The sequence below is a fragment of the Panicum virgatum genome, chromosome 4N (assembly GCF_016808335.1).
Source record: "Panicum virgatum strain AP13 chromosome 4N, P.virgatum_v5, whole genome shotgun sequence".
Lineage (NCBI taxonomy): Eukaryota > Viridiplantae > Streptophyta > Magnoliopsida > Poales > Poaceae > Panicum > Panicum virgatum.
Genome location: NC_053148.1, coordinates 14,864,819 through 14,881,274, shown reverse-complemented (window position 1 = coordinate 14,881,274; position 16,456 = coordinate 14,864,819). Strand labels below are relative to the sequence as shown.

The window sequence follows — 16,456 nt, the reverse complement described above, 5'->3', positions numbered from 1 at the left end:
TATGTTCTGGAAAATCATTTGACATTAGTGCTCTCACACAGAAAACACGGGACCGACCAGATTGCGCCACAAACTGAAGTCATGCACTCTACAAACCAGGAGTGTGCATTCCGTAAACAGTGCATGCAGACTTTGCATAACAACAGCGACCGCCAACCATAAAAAATGATTTTATTAGCTGACATGCAAACCATATGGGTAACAGACAGTTTATGCTGATATGCTCCTGTAAGAAACAGAAAATGTCCAGTGGATCACAATACATAGTTCCCTTCCAGTATACTACAGCAGCAAATTAGCTCAAACACAATGAAATGGCTCCACTGGCATACATGATATGACATTCCATACAATCTCATACAAGGATGTAAATATTTTTGTGAACAAGTATGGCTGACAACCCGGATGAAGATTTAAGGTGTTGCATCTTGCTGACAAGACTGCTGAAGTATACAAAGACATATTTACTAATAAGTTTCTTGTCTCCTTGGCATTATTCATTGGTTCATCTATAATGGAATCCAATACACTATACAGTTGATGCAAAACTGAAATTTCCTAGTCTACCAAAAAGTATATATTGCATTTCCAAAGTTTCATCATCTTATCTACGTGCTCAGAAGCATTATCATTCACACTCAAGGATATCTTAACTGAATCATACACCCAAGCTGGTCTGATCCTACAAATTATGCGTGAAATCAAGAGTTAACTGGTGTTGGAAAGAAAAAAAAACGATGCTTATAGTTAGTGAGATGGCTACCTTACCTATGAATGAAGAGTTGATAAGAACATACTATAATCTCCCTCCAATGTAGGGAGCACATTGACAGATAGGAACGGCTGAGGAGCAGACATGTTGGTTTGCTGTGTGTGAGCTTGGACTTGGCCTTGGTACATGTGTTGGTCACCAGTAGCCCTTGCAAATTCCACTGTACGCTGTAATCTTGGATCAATATACAATAGTTTTGCAAGACCCTTTTCAAGCTTCCCCTTCTCTATCTCAAGGAAGACAAATCTGAAATATGATTCAGACGAAACAATAGAATCATAAAAGAGAAGTGGATCTGTAACAACTACTGTACCATGACTCCATATTCAATGCTTGTTAAAATGGAAAATGAGTCAATATAGGGAAAATAAAAGTTGAGCGGTTACTTTGACTCAGGAAAACAGTTATCTTGTTTGGAGTCGTCCACTTTCCAGCTAGTAAACTTTCCAGGAAGTGGCTTATCAGCATAGAAATATTCGAGTGAAGATCTCGCCTGCATGATTGACTCATCAAGATCTTCATGTACTGACACAATGAAAGAGGATCAATATTAATTTTCTCCAGGTAGAAAAGTCCACACCTTTATTCTCAAGGTATCAAATCCTCCATTGTCAAAACAGACAATAAGAGATGTGATGTTCGAGAAGGGGATATCAACCCTTCTAGTCAGCTTTTCATAGAACTTGCACACGACTAGCTGTGTTACGTAGCAGAAAGAAGCGAGTATGTTGCAGTCACCAGTACGAATGAACTACATATAGGTTAGAGACATCAAAAAACATATTATTACACTGATCTTGAAAAATACCATTACAATTATCGTACTTTGGAGATATACCATTACTATTCGCGATATTGAAAAGATGCCATTACAATTTCACAGTTCCTAAAGATACACTACTACTTACCCCTTTGATCTGTTTCTTAAAATTCATGGACCAAAATACCCCATCTTCTTCTTCCTATCATCCTCCCTCCCCTCTTTTCCATGGTGTCCAGCTCCTGCTCTGCTATGCTCGCTGCCTCCGCTCGCTGCTTTCCTCTCCAGTACCATCCTCTCCCTCCACTCCCCTGACGGGCGGGGCTGGGCCAGAGGGACGCCACCGTCCGTGTTTTTTACTCCCCCTGCTCTGTTCGTGCCTGCCTCCACCGCTCCACGGCGGAGAAGCTCACCTAGCGGCAGCAAAGCAGGATGGCGGAGTAGAGGAGCACAAGCCACGGGGGCCATGTTCCACGGATGGATTCATGGACACCTTGCCGCTGCTGCGTCCAGGTCCATGGATCGAGCCCACACATGCGGCCATGGTGCGAGCGCACGCACGCACGGGCGACCAGCCAGCATCCCGTGCGCGAGCGCACGCACGCACGGACGGGCAGCGGACATGGCGACGTGATGTAGCTTTTGGCTTGGAGAGAGGATGGGGCAAATGAGATAGAGACCAGAGGTTGAAGATGAGGGTATTTTGGTCCAAAAATTTTTGTAAACACATTGAAGAGGTATGTAATGGCATTTCTCCAACAACAGTGAAATGGTAATAGTATCTTTTCAATATCGTGAATAGTAATGGTATATCTCCGAAGTGCGATAATTGTAATGGTATGGATCCAAAAAACCCAAAAAAAAAGGCCAAAACAGGAAATATATTCTGAACATACATACCTTCTTGTTGCCGATGGTAAGTGATAGAAGAGGCAGCTCAGTCGAAACTCTTTTGTAATTCTTGGCACTCGTATGCTGGTTCTGTGCAGTTGTGAGCTCCTCATATTTGATCCTATCATTATATTTGCTTTGAAGAAAAGCACTCCTGTCCCAAGCCAGCATGAGCGCAATGGATGTCAGAAAGGAGTCGCTTATTTCGAGCTTCAGACATTGAGTCGGCTGCTCATCTGTCTTATCAAGTGTGCCATCTTCATCTACCTCTCCCTGTATACGCAAGTTATGATTCTGGAAGAGAAGAAACCACACTAGTCCCACAAATCCGTTCAAGAAAAGGAAACTGGAACAGTCACAACCAAATTTGAGGAAGGCATGAGGGAAGAGAACCTGATATACTTGCATGTCAACGGCGCTGCTACCCAGCTGCTCAGAGATTCTCATTGCGAGACTAGCAGAATGCCAGAATCCGAAGCTTCTCAAGTCAGGTGTCTCTGAAACAAACAAGGACGGTAAGCATATGTAAAACTGCAATAAGTTGTACACACTACAGTCTACAGAGCATGGGCTCGTAATTCCCTGCACAGACAATTATGATCCTTGGCCAAACCATCGCACTCCATTAACATGTAACGTCATGTGGCGTGTTCGATTTTCCACCACAACCCTTGCAATATTTTGGTCTGCGCGCATGGTTATGTTCCTCCAAATTTTGCAAAAATCATGGGGCAGGGGGCGTGCATGAATTGAATTGGAACTGGAAACGAAGTGCTATAACCTATAAGAAACCCTCCCACGGGACAGCAAGGATGGGAATACGAATATCCATCCACACCAGCCAGGGGCGGACCCAGTGTAGGACATGGGTGTACATAATAACTTTTGCTAAAAAAAAGTTGAAGTTCGTAGGTAAGTAAAATCCATGGTAGATCCAGTAGCACAAGTTAGGGGGTTTGGGTGTTGGATTTCGCAAAGCAGTAAAGGAAGGGAAGGGGAAGGGCGGACGTACCTTGTCGGCCAGCGAAGCGCCCGACGAAGCAATGGCGGCGAGCAGTGGCAAACCCAGGAATTGAAAGTAGAGTAGGCCTAGCAAAACAATTCTAAATCACTAGCCAAAAATTTTAGAGCAATGTTTCCGTTCTTCGTAGCTAAACTTTCTGGTAACACACAACACACCAATCAATCACTACTGCTGATTGCAATTGGAGCGAAGGGAAAGGGCAGCAGCACGATTGTACGAACCAGTGGCGACGGGCAGAGGGCCGCAGTGGGCGACGGCGGCGGAAGGTGACGGGCGGCCACAGCAAGGCGCAGGCTGGACCGAGCAACCAGACGCAGGCCGCAGACGCGCGGCGCGCAGGGCGGCGGGTGGAGGCGCCGGCCGCGCAAAGGGCAGGCGCGCTGCGCGAGGGGGCGGCGGGGCGGTGGCCGGCTGGGGTGAGCCGGGGAGGGGAGGGTGGGCGGCGGGCGGAAGCGGAGTAGTGCGGCCGTCGGGGAGAGGCGGGCAGGGTCGGTCGCGGGCCGTACGGGAAGGTCAGGCGTGACCGCGTAGGAGACGGAACTGGGCTTAGGATTCGCTTATTGGGCCATTTTTCGATTTGGGCTACAAATTTGAAGTACTAAAATTATTTGGGCCAAATTTTATAATAGCTTTGAGTCTACCTGGACTATCTTTGAGCCCGCCACCGTGGCCCTAAGGTGGAGAGCATCTCCAGCGGTCTCCCAACAAACATCTCTCAATAATATATTATTGGAATGTCTCAATACAATTTTCATAGGCTATTGGGAGACATGCTTTTGTAGTTCTCCAATAACCTCGACCCAATACAACAACATATTGGGAGAGTCAAAGTTCTCCTTTTATTTGAGGGGAGTTGAGATGAGATATTGGAACAACCCAATAAATATTGGGGGAAAAGAAGCGGTATTGAGAAAACTGTTGAAGCATATTTCTTTCAAATATTAATAATTTATTAGGGAAAAAGAGACTGGTGAAAATGCTCTAATCTTCGAAGCCCCCGCGCGCCACTCCCAGCAGTTACTCGCAAATGCCAGCTTACATGTCCCATCTTCCAGTTTTGCAGCTCATCGTGATGGACTAGCGGCCCATACATTTGAAACAATGCATCGGTCACCGCAGAGAAATGGGAAGGCAGCATGCAGACACAAGCATCGGGTTCAGTGCAAAGGAAGATTAAGTCAGTTTTAATGAAAGTTTCATGGTATTAAATATGAGAACATATATAGTGAAAACCATAATCTTCGTAAAAATCCGTGCAAATCATGGTAAAAAAATCATCTAAATTCACCAAAAAAAATCACACATGTAGATGAATGATGATACACAATCTTGTAAAATATTTTGTTCAAACTCGACTTCGTTTGTGAGATATAAAAATAATAGATTTCTAACAAATTATTTGGACAGTTTTTCTGACTTGAAAATTGTTATTTTCATATCTCACAAAGGAGGTCGAGTTTGGACAAGATATGTTACAAGGTTGTGATTTATCATATCATCTACATGTGTGATTTTTTTGGTGAATTTAGACAAATTTGTTTGCCGTGGTTTGCACGGGTTTTCATGAAAATTGTGGTTTTCACCAGATATGTTCCCATTAAATATCATAAATTTTGCAACCATAGCAAAAAGAGATAAGTGTGGAGTTTCATGGGATATTAGAAGAGTTTCATCACCATGAAATTCATCTGACACAGTTACATAGTTTCTAGTTTAGATAACTGTACCATGAAACTGCGTATTGAGACTGACCTTAGAAGCAGAAAAATCTATAATTTTGAGACCAAATGGTTAAATTAAATTCTCATACATTATTGTATTTCTAACAACTAGATCTTCAAAATAAAACCTCACTTGACCATGTTTAGATGGACTTTTCATTTTTTTTAGAGACGGAATAAATTTATTATGAAGACAGAACATTATTCTAACTTCACAATAAACTTGCTAACTTCAAAAACAAATGTTCCTCCTAGAAAACTTCTTTTTATTTGAGTTCTTTTCATCACTTGCATTTCCATGTACAAGTTCTCATCTGCAAAGTGCTCATCGTGATGCGTGGCTATGTATCACGCGTGCTCTAAATCATAATTCCATCACCCGAAGGATGCACGAGCAGGCCCCAGAAGCTAATTGGCCCAAATAACTTTTAAGTACTTCACTTGATTTTATTGTTCTGACACGTCGAAAGTCCACTATCATGCATGCAGCAGCAATTGCACTGCAAAGCCAGCAGTATGCAACCATGTCTGTATTTTTTCCCCTTTCTATCTTTTCTTCTGCTTTTTATTTCCCTTCATATTTTTTGTGGGTTCGACTATATATGTTCTTTCTCTTCTTAAAATGTATTCTTTTTTCACTATGTGCTAATCATTCTTCTTTTTTTCAGTTCTACTATAGATGTTCCTTTTTTCTTTTTTATGCTTTATTTTTTCTAGCTATTTTCTATTTCTCTTTAGTTCTCATGTTCTTTTCTTCTCTTTCATATTCCTTTGCTTTGAATTTCTATTTTCCTTTAATCATTTTCTTACTAATCCATTGTATCTATTTATTCATTTATTATCTTTATTTTTTATGTTTTATGTTTTCTATTTTCTATTTATTTTCTTCTTATGTTTATCTCTCTTTCCTATTTCCTCCTCTTTTTTTAATTTTCTTTCTTTTTTCTAATCCTTTATATCTATTTATTTGGTTTCTCTCTTTATTTTTTCTGAATATATAACCATTGTACATAATCTTTATTTCATATTATAATTTAGTATTTACAAAATTTATATCAACTATGTTTTTGTCTGTTATATAATCAAATGTTCACATACCTACGGTTATATGTTACTATAGTTGGTTTATATATATATATATGTATATATATATATGTATATATATATATATATATATATATATATATATGCGCGAGTTATGCTCAATGTTACTAATTTATGTGTATTATAGACTCATAAGTTTGTGTTTGAAATGATTTATTTTTTATGCTAAATTGTTTAGCACGTGTATATATACTTATAAAAAATATTTTTTTGCTATGGGTTTTCTATTCATGTAAAATTATTTATCTGCGCGTAACTAATTTGTTTATAATTCTACATTATTTGTTCGCTTTTATAGGCAAAATTGTTCGGTGATATGGAATCATTTGTTCGCGATATTCATTTTTCATCAGTATCACATACAATCGAATGTTCGTGATGTTTATTTTTTTGTTCGTAGAAAATAATTAGTTGTTCATGTTGTTAAACTATTTATTTCCAACTGCCGAAATTAATTAATTAATATTAAAAATACTTTTTAAAAAAATCGTGCAACACATAGGCAAGTGTAGTCCTATTTTGAAGATCTTATTATAAGAAAGATAATGGTGCAATATGAATTTAATTTGGATGCTCAGTTTAATACTTATCATTTTTTCATACACATAATCTCTCTTCTCTTTAAAACGGTGCTACCCGTGGAAACAGTCCCATAGTTGGGATGACGACAGCCCATCTATTATATCCTGTCAACAGTGTACTAAGGAATCAGTCCTCTCATTTTGATTAATATAATTAGGAGGGAGGTATTTCCTAAAAGATATTATTCCTCACAAAAAAAGATATGATGGCGTATTACCACTGGTTTACCATGGAAATTCCAGATTGCAACAAAAAGGCCATTTCTTTAGGGCAACATCAAGAGCTTTATTGCAGGCAGGATTACAATCCTCGGACGACACCTCCAATAGCCAGTCCGGCGTGCAATGAAGGAGCTGCTGCGTTTGCCTCTCGCCTTACATGTGAGATTTCGAAATTAACAAAAGACCTGCCTAGCTCTTGAATTTCATGCCATAAAATTAAACTACTAGGTATGGCTGACAAGTCAGCTCGGCAAGTTAAGATTAACGAGCTAAAAAAGTTAATTTTGACTCGATTCGTTCCAAAGATGCTCACAAGCGAGCATTATTTTACATTAATGTAAAAAATAAAGATGATGCTAACCAATCTATACTGTTTCTAAAGCAACCAATAATTCCTTGATTGGTCAATTGGGATCCTAATTGGAACTCGGACAAATCAATCGGAATTATAATTGAAATCCGAACAAAATTTTCGGAATCATAATCAGAACCAAACAGTCAATACCTCACACTGTCACAAAAAACTCGATCCTGCGGGGGGCAAGCTGCCCCCGCGGCATTACATTTAAAAGAAGACATTTTCACACATGCCGAGAAAACCCCCGAACCCCGGTCCCGTCCTGACACTGGGAGGCGTTACCCGTAAGACTACCTACCTGGGCCATACACGGTCCTCAGGCCGACCTGGGCCGTTTCTTTACTAGTGCTTTGGCACACGGGACCGGTGATGGGATTTTTTTAACCCCAACAGTCAATACCTCGCACTGTCACAAGCTTGTACACGAAGTGAAAAAGCAAAAATTAGTGATTTCAAGTAGGTGTTTAGGAAAATTTATATTACATGTAGCAACGCACTGGCACTATACTAATATATATATATATGATAATTTAAACATGTTAATAATATCTAAACAACAGTGTGTAATTCTAGATAGGGTATAGCTACATCCAACTAATTAGTGAAGAAAAAATTTCAGTAGTAATAACTATTGCGTGCTATTACTGCCTCTTGTACTGAACATGATTCAGTTATTCAATAATACGGCAGCCATCAGGCATATAGGGCAAACAATCAGTATGGTTGAACTGCAAGTTGGGACTCCTGATAAACACATTTGGAGGTTATCCAACTCAGGAGAATATTCTGCAAAATCAGCATATGAGGTCCTATTTCAGGGTGCTGTTTACTTCAAACCTGCAGAGAGAATCTGGAAGTCTCATGCTCCTCCTAAATGTCGGTTTTTCATGTGGCTGGTTGCTCATAATCGCTGTTGGACAGCCGACAGACTAGCTCGACGAGACCTCCCTCATCCAGCCAGATGTTTGCTCTGCGATCAAGAGGAAGAAAATATCCAACATTTGCTTGTCGGGTGTGTGTTCTCGAGACAATTCTGGTTCTCCCTCTTTCAGCGGTTTGGCCTCATCTTGCTTGCCCCTCAGCCCCAGGACATTAACTTTGATGATTGGTGGGAAAAGGCGGAAGCTTCAGTTGTGGGGGATCTAAGGAAGGGTCTGAACTCTCTAGTCATCCTTGGTGCCTGGTGCCTTTGGAGACACCGAAACAATTGTGTTTTTAATGGGTCCAGCCCAAGTGTTGCCGCTGCCATTACTTTGGCATCTGAGGAAGCGCACTTGTGGAGCTTGGCAGGAGCTAGGGGCCTTACCTTGCTTGATATCCAGGGTGAGGTCTAGATGTTTGGGTCGGTCATAGTGTCTTTCTTTAGCAGGTGATTAGTAGCGAAGGGCTAAGGGGGTGTGTTGGGTGTGTTTGGGTCTATGTATGACTCCTTTTTCTTCTTCTATCAATACAATGATACGTAGCTCTCCTGCGTGTTCGAGAAAAAAAATAAAGGGCAAACGACCATACTGAAAATGTACCGCGCACACCATTTCTTCTCCTCCAGTCGTGAGCAAGAAAATGCCACAAAAAAAATGCAACAAGCGCATACAGCGCACCTGGCGTCTGCACATTGGAATACCAGCTCCAGCCCTTATTAGCACAAGGAAATACAACTGCTGACGATGGTTCCCTCATCTCACAATACTAACTGATACCTACAAGCTCTCAGTGGAAACCACTTACCGCACAGAACGAAATACATTAACCCTAGACTTTTGTAATACGGAAAATTGGAAAACTGAAAAAAGAGAGGCAAAGCTACTACAGACAGAAGATGGTGCCAAACATGTGGTGCATCTTACTGAAGAACTTGACAGGATGGTGGTGCCCCTGGTGGTGGGCGCGCGGTGGCGACTGCGCCTTCTGCTTCTTCCGCCGCCTCAGCTGGAAGAACTGTTGCATTATCTCCGAGCACTCTGCCGACAACACACCACGTCTGATGGTTATCTTCGGATGGAAAGGATGGATAGGCCCCGCGGACTGACTCTGGTTTGCTGAGTCCAGAGTGCTTGTTTGTCCATCCCCAGGGAACAGCCTGAAAGACAAGTGTCAGAACAGTTCTTTTTTGGTTTTTGAGTTTTCCATCCTCACCTTAATAATGGAAATTTATGTTCAACAAAATAAAATGAAATATGAAAAGAACTCTACATTTTAATTGGGAATAACCTTGTTTCCCTACTAGAGTGTAAAGCTACAGGTCTCATGAGTCATGACTCATCCAAATGTGAGAAACACAATATCAACAAATTTGGTCTGGACATTGGGCATATAATACTAATGAACAGCTAAGCTAGTGCGTGGCAGTATCATTGACAAACCTGCAACTGTTCATAAACACTGTTTAATGTACCTTTCCAGAGCTTTTGTTTTACTAATGTATACAATTGGTACTAAATTGCTAATGGAAGTAAGAAAAAAACAATTTAACTCCCAGTTCCTATTGACACTACATGAGGTTACCAAAGGTTGGCCAAACAGATGAAACCAAACAGCATCAGGGAAGCTCTGCTGCACCATTTTTAACTGACTTCCATATATGCTACCTAACAAAAAATTTATCAGTCTTTTACAGAGATTTAAGTGAACAAAAGCTAACCTTTGCTGCAGATGCTAATTGTTGTTGAAGAAGGAAGAGGCAACTCCATCTCCTTTCAACTAGGACACTATTCTGTTATTGGCCAGGCCTCTTGGTTGCAGTCAGCATATACAGCATGCAATAGCAGCCACGCCCATGACCAGGCCCTATATCTAATTTCTGCCGTGATCTAACTAGTTTTCCCCATGACATCCACCATTCTGTTGTTGCTTGACATTAGTGTATGGTTGGTTGGATTTACCTAGGTCCCACCCGAGATTTGCAAGGTCTTATGTGTAACTCTGCCATTATTTGCAGGTTAGAACCCTATTAGTGTTCTTATCCTATGACAGTATTTTTATTGTTTTCTATAATAAAATAATATTTCGATAGTTTATCTGTTCCATACATATAGCCATATGTCACTGGTGCATTCTGCATTGCTTCAACCATATTATCTCCCAAATATCTGCAGTCGCGCTTCAAAGATTAAAGATCCTAAACTACAAAAGTGGATTGGTATAAAATTTCATGCTGGTATAACATACCTAACCCAGCTGCCATCGGCTCCAAGAAGCTTGTTTGGGGCACCCCATACTACAGTGTCGATTCTAGCTTGAAGAATTGCTCCAGCGCACATGGCACAAGGTTCCAGTGTCACGTAAAGCGTTGTCTCCTGCAATATTTTTTATTAGATTTCTAAAATAGAAATTTTATACACACATAAATGCATAAAAGGATTCATATATTTTCTGTGCATTCGCGGTCACAAAGTTCTGCATTTAAAAATGGATCTTCATTTCAAAAAATGTCACAAAAAAATATATTTTGTGATGTCCTTGTGAAAGCTGAAAAGCAATGATCCTTCTGATTCAAAATTTTAATATAATGAGAACTGCAACACACATTAAGCATAGCCTAGGGATATGAGAAGCCCGAATCTATGAACTAATAACTATAGCATGTAAGCATTTATGTATTGTCATAGATGGCTATCCATCTAAGTGTCATAACCAGTTGGAGATGATATCTCCCAGGACAAATCAAGATATATATAAAAAAGAAATGATTCGATATGGGGGGATTTTTTTATGCTTCTCGGTCAGAAAACAGAAAAATATGGATGTGAAATATTACCGCCAAGCGCCATGTCTTGAGTTTGTTAGAAGCTTCTCTTATACAAACAATTTCAGCATGTGCAGTTGAATCCCTGAGATCTTCAACTCTGAAGACAAGGAGGGCACAGAATAGTTAGCAAAGTGAATATTTCAATTTTTTAGCCTATGCTTAGCTATATAATATGATACTACTACAACTTACAAATTACAGCCACGAGCAATAATTTCGCCGTTTTGTACTAGCACTGCTCCAACAGGTACCTCCCAAATATCTGCAGCTCTCTGGGCTTCAAGTAAAGCTTCCCTCATGAATAACTCATCAGCCTTCCTCTGCTCAGCATCACGCTGGTATGCTTCCTCCCATTCATCAAATGTTTCCTTCAATACCTGTTTATTTCTTTGAAAATTCCTCCTCTTCAATTCCGCATCTTTCCCCCCTGTTTTAATAATTTCCGGAGCCTCTTGCACAACATTCTTCTCTTCAAACCTTATACCTCCCACAGGTAATGCTGGTGGTTCATGGATGCTAGTTGAGGTACTTTCGTGTGGCACTACTGCTTGTGTTTGAGGGTGACGATAAGGAGTTATAACACCTGAAGGATTATATATCCAATCAGCTCCATCACCACTGCGACCAGCTTCCGTTGCACCTATGGTCACAGAAGAGCTGCCAGCCAACATTCCTTTACCAGTATTAAACTCACCTGAACCCTTTGTTGTGATCCTGGATGAAGTAGCAGTTTTATGTTCTGGTAAATGTCCTATTGTGACATCTATCAAAGTCGGTGTGCTATCATCTATGATATTTCCTTCGGGTGATTCACCTACATCAGATTGTTTTATTCTCTCCTCTGATACATGTAGATCATCCTTAGAACTTCCAGCCAACAAGTCTCCCTCAGATCTACGTACTTTAGGTTCAATAACAGTTTCTGATATTCGCAGTTCCTGTGTACCAGAGTGAAAATATTCCTCCTTTGACATTGAAGCCACTCCAGGTTCTGATTCTCCGCTGTGTGACATTATCAACTGCTGATCTTTTGCTTTATTTTTCTTCCTTGTGCTTTCAGTATCACGTTCCTGACTAGAAAGCCAACCCTCTGTACTCTGAGAATTACTGGATGAACTTTTTTTAACTGATTTGTCACTAGAATCATGAGAGTCGCCACGTTGAATCCATCCAAGACGGATTATGTCAGCAACATAAGCCCAGAGTGACCTGTGAACTTTTCTAGCAAGAGCAGATTCATTTTTGGGTGTCTGGGAGGCCGAATTAGTAGCTCCATCAGCTGATGAACCTTCCTCCTTGTCGGCTGTCTTGAAGGTCTCTTGAGAAGTAGTACTATGGACATCCCACATCTCATCAGCTGGTCCCTTCATTCTAGACCTTGATGAAGAGCGTGTTGTACCTTCCACTATGGATTTCTCATGATTCTTTGTTGTATTGTCTGCATCTGAGACTCCCTTTTGAAGCTCATCAACAAACCTTCCAACATGAAAGGTAGAAGATTTCTCTAATCGAGCAGCTGACTCTAGCATGCTTTCCTTGACAGACTGCCCGGAACTTGAACCACTTGGCATGATAATTCCTGCAGTAGTTTCAGTTCTTACTTCTTGTCCATTTCTTCCCATTACTTCTGCTCCTTGTGCCATATCTGCAGTAACCATAGATGATCCCTGTCCAGTGCTCTCTAACAGTAGACCAGTGATGCCTTTGTCATCAGAGATCCCGCTGGTGTCTGCCTGTAGCCAGATCAAATCCATGTTATCATGTGTATCTTCTGATCTTACCATCCTATCTCTTGAATCATGAGAGGTTTCAGAAAATTTTCTTCCTAGTTCATCATTTCGTTCTGTACTAGAAACTTGTGTAATTTGCTTATCATTGTTTACTTGTTTCTCCCTTGGCCAATGTACAGCTGATGCCGTATGAACTTGATTGCCATTTCTAGTCACAAGACCTTGTGAGCTGCTAACAACTGCAGCATCACTAGCATGGATCTTAGCAGGATCAATTTGTTCTTTCCTACTGCCAATTGTATTTACATCTGAAGTCGACTGAAACTGATCATCAACTCTGGTTTGGAGATGACTGCCCGAAGTGCTGGCTACAACAGCATTACTAGCATTGGCAATATTAAGTTCAACTTGTTCTTGACTTTCCTTTCTGTTGTCAGCAATATTAGTAGATGACGTTGAGTGAAACTGATCATAAAGTCCAGAACCGAGATGACTTTGTGAACCCCTAACCATGGCACTATTACTAGCAAAGATCTTATTTTGGTACACTTCCTTTTCCTGGCTCCTTGTGCTATTAATGAAACTCATGTTGGAAGTTGGGTTCACATCTGATTTAGTTTCTGAGTGACTTTGTGAACTTCTAGACGTGGAAGTATCACTAGCACGAATCTTCGAAACATCAACATGTGTAATATTCTGTACGTCTATATCTGTTTCATGTATTACTTGCTGGTTCACAATCCTCTTCTTATCTCTTGTAACGTGAATTATATTCTGTAAGGAAGTAGATCTGCCATCAATATCCGTCTGGTTTACTTCATCATAATTTCTCTGTGAGTGAGAGGCACTGCTGACATTGTGACTGCTATCAGTTGTTACATTTATGAGGCTCTCCTGATCAACTTGTCTTCTACAGTCGCTAGCCATCTTCGCAGAATTTTGAACAGAAGATCTATTCTCAATATAGTTTCCTCTATCTTCCTGATGATAATTCTGTGAGCTAGAACCATGTTCAGTGCGATAATCTTGGACTTCTGATATCTCCATTATCTTCTGCGAGCTCTTCCTTGATTCATCCTTATGTACTGTAGCTTGCTGATCTACATTGCTGCTGTGCTTCAAAATGGACGTGTTCTTTGAACTGGATGTCAATTTAGAATCATCCTCAGTTATAACCTTGACATCTTGCGTATTTGTCCTAGCATCCGTTACTCTGACAAACCGTGCATCATCATAATCATATGTATCTCTCTCATCTTTTGACCGACCGACCGAATGCCGTTGGTTTCTCTCTTCATATGTCTGCTCAGTTCGTCGGTCTACATTGTCATGCAACCTCACCCTTGAGGATGAATTCTCCTCCTGCCTTGCACGTCTTGCCTCAACTGTGCTTCTCGAACTTGAAGCCCTCTTTGAATCATCCTCATGGAATGAAGTTGCTCTGGCAGACTTCTGAGACCTCCCTCCAGAGTAGTACCTGCGCTCAGCAAGGTCTTGCTCATCATAATCAATCTCTTCGTTATTCCGATGATGTGATCTCAAGAGTGAAACATCCTCTCCATCAGCATCTTCACTTCTCTCGTGTCTCAAAACATATCTGTAATCATCATTGCTAAAGCGCCTCCCTTCTCTCCTGTCATCAACCTTATCATCAATCTCAATCCTACTCCCTTTTCTCCGATCAGATTTCCGTACATCCTCAGCATGCTGACTAGCCCTCCTGATATCAATCGTATCATCGGAGTCAAAGTCTCTCCTTTCTCTTCTCCGGTCATATTCCCTTCCATCACCACGGTACCTTCTACTCCTCGTGTCTACTGCATCATCGAAGTCAAAATCCCTCTTATCTCTCCCTTCCCATCTCTGCCTCTGCCGCCTCAAGTCAAGATCATCCTCGTCGTCATGGTACCCCCTCTGCTGCCGCCGCCTCCGGTCAGAATCCCTGAAACTGCGCCGGTCCTCATCCACATCTCTTCTCTCCCTCCGCCGGCCATTGTACGCATCCTCACCACTGTAATAGCTTCCCAGGCCCTTTCTCCAAACACAATCCCTACATCGACAGACATCGTCATCGTCATCATCATCATCTTCCCTTCTCCTCCTAACTAAACGCACAACCTCCAACTGACCACGATCACAGTCCTCTTCGTCCTCCCAATCATCATGGCATTCCGTCAAATACCTCCTGCGCGGCCACTCGCCCCCCTCGTACTCCCACACCTCCTGCCGTACTGCCCTCCCTACCAACCTCGGTGCATCCCGCCGTCCAAAACCAGCTCCAAGCAACCTCCCACCTCCGGAGCCACCGCGACGGCACCTGCCCGCCTCCAATCGCCGGCAAACCGCCGGAAGATCCGGCCTCTCAGCGCCGTGGCCGCAGCACCGGCACCCGCGCGCCTCCACCTGCCACGAAACCTGTCCAGCCACCGGCCTCACGCTGCCGCCGACGCAGCAGCAGCTCGCAGACGCTCGCCGGCGGCAGCATCGGGGCGGATGCGGGTGCGTCGGCGGCGCGGGACGGAGCCCCGCGGAGAGCAGCAGGAGGTGGGCCGAATGGCGGAGCAGGCAGCCGTCGAGCAGGAAGCGTGGGGCGAGGTACGGGCTCTGCTGGAGGAGCTCGTGGTGGTGGTGGCGGCGGCGGCGGTGCTCGTCGGCGTCGTCGCGGTGGCAGTGGTGGGAGGGGAGGTAGGAGTAGGAGTAGGAGGAATGGGCGTGCAAGGACGGCTTAGCTGCCCTGAGCGCGAAAGCGGCGGCGGAGTAGGAGCTGTACATGGCGGCTGGAAAGGGATTCGCGGCAGCCCCCGCCGGCGGCGGCCTGGTGCTTCCGGCAACCGCCGGAGTATCGGAGGGGGTTTGGGTGGGATGCAGCTGGCGGTGTGTGCCGTGCGCGGGATTCTCTGTGACGTGGCGCCGTGGGGCCCTGTGGTGGCGTGCCCACTGCAGTAGCATCGCCTTGTTTGGTTTGGCGCTACAATCCTAACGCTAGAAGAGAATTTTTTTCGCATGAAAGACTAAATGAAGTCTATTTGTAAAAAATTTTTAGAAATGAGTGTAACTTTTCGTGACGAATCTAATGACATTAATTAATTGCTGATTTGCTATAGTTATGCTATAGTAACTATTCTCTAATCGCGCGGTCAAAGGCCTCATTAGATTCTTCAGGGTCACTAGCGCGGGGTTCTGAAGTTGGTTTTGTAAACTGTCTTTATTTGACACCATAATTAGCGGTTAAACTGTCACTATTCACTAGCACGCTGCAAACTCCCTATCATCAGATCTGAAAGACATAGGCGTTGTTTGGTTTCTACAGTGAATTTTTCGCGTACGTTTTTCGAGAAGAGAATCTCGTATGTATGGAGTACTAAATGAAATCTATTTGCAAAATCTTTTCAGAGATGGGTGTAATTTTTCGAGACAAATCTAATGACGGTAATTAATTGATTATTTGCTACAGTGATGCTACAGTAACCATCATCTAATCACGCGATCAAAGGCCTCATTAGATTCGTCACGAGATTTACTGTTATCGTCATAAATTAACAGGATTA

The 16,456-nt window shown here is 42.4% G+C and overlaps 2 protein-coding genes across 3 annotated transcripts; both read right to left on the bottom strand.

The window, feature by feature from the left end:
- Positions 1–234: 234 nt before the first annotated feature.
- LOC120670079 lies at positions 235–3,923 on the bottom strand. Its single transcript, XM_039950067.1, has 8 exons — positions 3,669–3,923; positions 3,436–3,512; positions 2,817–2,920; positions 2,433–2,696; positions 1,353–1,523; positions 1,159–1,265; positions 769–1,018; positions 235–682 (listed from the first exon to the last, which is right to left on the bottom strand). The coding sequence occupies exons 3-7, from the start codon at positions 2,868–2,870 to the stop codon at positions 769–771; spliced, it is 846 nt and encodes a 281-aa protein (XP_039806001.1). The 5' UTR covers positions 2,871–2,920; positions 3,436–3,512; positions 3,669–3,923; the 3' UTR covers positions 235–682.
- A 5,016-nt stretch (positions 3,924–8,939) lies between these two features.
- On the bottom strand, positions 8,940–15,847 carry LOC120670583 (tRNA(adenine(34)) deaminase, chloroplastic-like). Of its 2 annotated transcripts, none has more exons than XM_039950719.1 (4): positions 11,371–15,847; positions 11,188–11,275; positions 10,599–10,726; positions 8,940–9,510 (listed from the first exon to the last, which is right to left on the bottom strand). In XM_039950719.1, exons 1-4 carry the CDS (start codon positions 15,678–15,680, stop codon positions 9,237–9,239), a joined length of 4,800 nt encoding a protein of 1,599 aa, XP_039806653.1. In that variant the 5' UTR covers positions 15,681–15,847; the 3' UTR covers positions 8,940–9,236. The 2 variants fall into 2 exon arrangements, 1 of the variants encoding a protein (XP_039806653.1); XR_005673256.1 differs by having other exon boundaries at positions 9,009–9,510; positions 10,072–10,726; positions 11,371–15,801.
- Between the last annotated feature and the right edge of the window lie 609 nt (positions 15,848–16,456).